Source organism: Sycon ciliatum, chromosome 3, assembly GCF_964019385.1.
Source record: "Sycon ciliatum chromosome 3, ocSycCili1.1, whole genome shotgun sequence".
Classification (NCBI taxonomy): Eukaryota; Metazoa; Porifera; class Calcarea; order Leucosolenida; family Sycettidae; genus Sycon; species Sycon ciliatum.
The window spans coordinates 39,317,536-39,320,035 of NC_088645.1; the positions used below are offsets into that span (position 1 = coordinate 39,317,536).

The following is a 2,500-nucleotide window of genomic DNA, read 5'->3' on the forward strand; positions in this document are numbered from 1 at the left end:
TTCCAGCGGTCGCACGCGAGCAGTCTGTGGTCAGAGTCGTCCTGGCATGCATGCAGTGTGAGCTCACTTTTTGGCCCTGTGTCTTGGTTCACCATGACTTGGAAACTCACAGAGCTCGCCACCTGCTGTGCCGAGATGTACGGAGATTTGATGGATTTACTGTAATGACTGCAACTTGACTCGTGTCTCTAGTTCACAAAATAGTTCGTACAATGTATATCCCTGTGTGCGGACAACCTCCTTAGCCGTGCTCGCAAACTGCAGATCCACAGTACACTAGTACTGTGGATCTGCAGGTCGTGTGACTCGCTTGATCCGCTTGCCCGACCCCTTGGATCTTCAGTCGCTGATACAGTACAGTATTTAAAGACTGAGTGTTTCACTTGATTTTTGAAACTTCCATTCTCAAGTACACCCCTTAGTACTTTTGGCCCTGTGTCGTCGTCGTCGTCGAATGTTTCAATCCATTCACTCGTCTTTATCACTGGAATAGCATAGTCTTTAGATACGAGTACAATCTTTACTCGGTGTCTTATTCTAGCAACGACTTGAGAAGTATCATGTTCTCACTCGCGTTGTGTTGGGTTTGTGCCAGCCGTCTTCACTGGTGTTGATTGTAGACACTGGATTCACCGTGCGTGTGTGTGTGCGTGTGTGTGTGTGGGGGGGGGGGGCGGCATGTGTGTGTGTGTGTGCCCATTATGAGCACGTCCACTTGAGGATATGTGCGTACACGTGTGTGAGTGTGGGCTGAAGAACTGACTGCCACTATTCTTCAGCCTAGCAAGCTGTTGAATGGTGCAATCCCTATCTTCTGCTGTGGCATCGCTATCATGGCCTCCGGCGATGAGCGTCACATGGGTGTGTGGGTGTGTCCACTTTGCGCCTGTGCGCATGAGCGTGTGTGCATGCACAACTCCATCATGTGTCTACTACTGTTACGGAAAGAAACCTGATTGCGTCGAGATGCTCAAACAATTACATGCATATGTGACGCGATAGCTTTCTGCATGCGCATCACACTCATAAGCAGACGAATGGTTCAACAATGCCACAGGAATCATGCTTGTTTTGTGTTTTGCTTTCCTACGATGATCATATAACTAGCGGTCGTAATGACGAGCATAAAGGTGCATGAGCTTAGAAGTGCTCCCAATGCCACGACACATTGACCCCACCATGATATCTTTACAGAGTGTAAGTTGCAATTTCCACATTCCAACACAATTACAACTACATGAGTCATGTGAGTCATCGCGGCAAAGCGAAACTCAAGTTGCAAAGAAACCTCGCTCTGCCTTCTGTGGAAGGATGCTCGGCCTTTTTGGCACGGAATTTGATCACTTCGTGGCCAGAGGAAGAACTGTGGAGAAATTATGATCTTATCCATATGAAGGTCAAGCACCTTAGGAAATGAAGATCCAGAATGAAATAAAAACCCGATGTCTCGAGAGCTCAAGGAATGGATTATGAGGATATGACGGGAAAGACAGTTCACGCATGCTTACAATAGACATAAACATTACTGGGATAAGACAAGCATGTGCTAGGTCAAACATGTGCAGTCGTGGCAGCAACACCACTAATACTATACGAGTCGCTTTGTTGCGTTGCCATGTACAGAGTCGTCCACGTTGTGTTCATGAGATGAGCCACTGGTATACACTCGTAATATGTTCTAGCTACACACAGTTCTGGAAGGGGCCGGGAGAGTGTTTAATGCTAGGAGCGCAGAGCTTTTTCGCATAGCATGGGAGAAGTTTCGGCTACTTGTACGTTGTGACTTTGCTAGCCAAACTCTATAATGCTTATGGTACTAACCAGAGAACTCCAGCATCATGACTAAAATAGGGCCCATGTGATCCGCAGCCCTAGCAGTACACACTATTCTGTGTACTCAAACGCCATGCTACGTGTACTACCGGTGTATTCATGAGAGTAGAATTTCTCCAGCCAGAACTGTAGTTGCTTCTGTGTTGGTGAAGGAAGAGGTGGCAGGCACCATCACAATATGATGCAGACACCAGAGCCGCTGGAGTCCGACGTGTTGCGCCGGTAGCGTTTCCTCAGGCCGCCGGGGCTCTGCAAGGGCGAGTCGGGTACCACGCCGGGTTCTAACCTCAGCCCTCCGGTTGGCATCACGCCGAGGCCATTCAGCGTCTGGTTGACGTCAGTGGACGTCTGCGTGTTGGCCACGAGGCGCGAGTTGACCAGCGCTGACGGCACTCGCCGGTGAGAAAACTGTGCCGCACGCTCGCCATCACCACTGGCCGTCTTCTTCCTTGCCGTTCGGCTGGGTTTGGGTGGTGCTGCCGTTCGGCTGGGTTTGGGTGGTGCTGCTGTTGCTGCCTTTGCCGCAGCATCCTCTGGCCGACTGTTGCTGACTGACGTCAAATCGAGGGGCCCTGGCTTGTTAGCGCCCGCGTTTGGGTTACTACTGACTGCCGCAGTCTTGGTAGTCCTGGCAGTCATAGGCGATGCTGAAGCTGTTACTTCCGAC

At 50.3% G+C, this 2,500-nt stretch overlaps 2 protein-coding genes across 2 annotated transcripts in view; one reads left to right on the plus strand and one right to left on the minus strand.

The window, feature by feature from the left end:
* Nucleotides 1-569, plus strand: part of LOC135812152 (2-oxoglutarate and iron-dependent oxygenase domain-containing protein 3-like) — a 15,520-nt gene extending 14,951 nt beyond the window's left edge. The window contains exon 10 of the mRNA XM_065325473.1: nt 1-569. This exon is cut by the window's left edge and continues 829 nt beyond it. The gene's annotated coding sequence lies outside the window, so the exon portion shown is untranslated.
* A 678-nt stretch (nt 570-1,247) lies between these two features.
* Nucleotides 1,248-2,500, minus strand: part of LOC135812153 (tetratricopeptide repeat protein 28-like) — a 10,766-nt gene continuing 9,513 nt past the window's right edge. The window contains exon 4 of the mRNA XM_065325474.1: nt 1,248-2,500. This exon is cut by the window's right edge and continues 736 nt beyond it. Within this exon, the coding sequence (XP_065181546.1) occupies nt 2,005-2,500 (496 nt within the window). The 3' untranslated portion in view covers nt 1,248-2,004.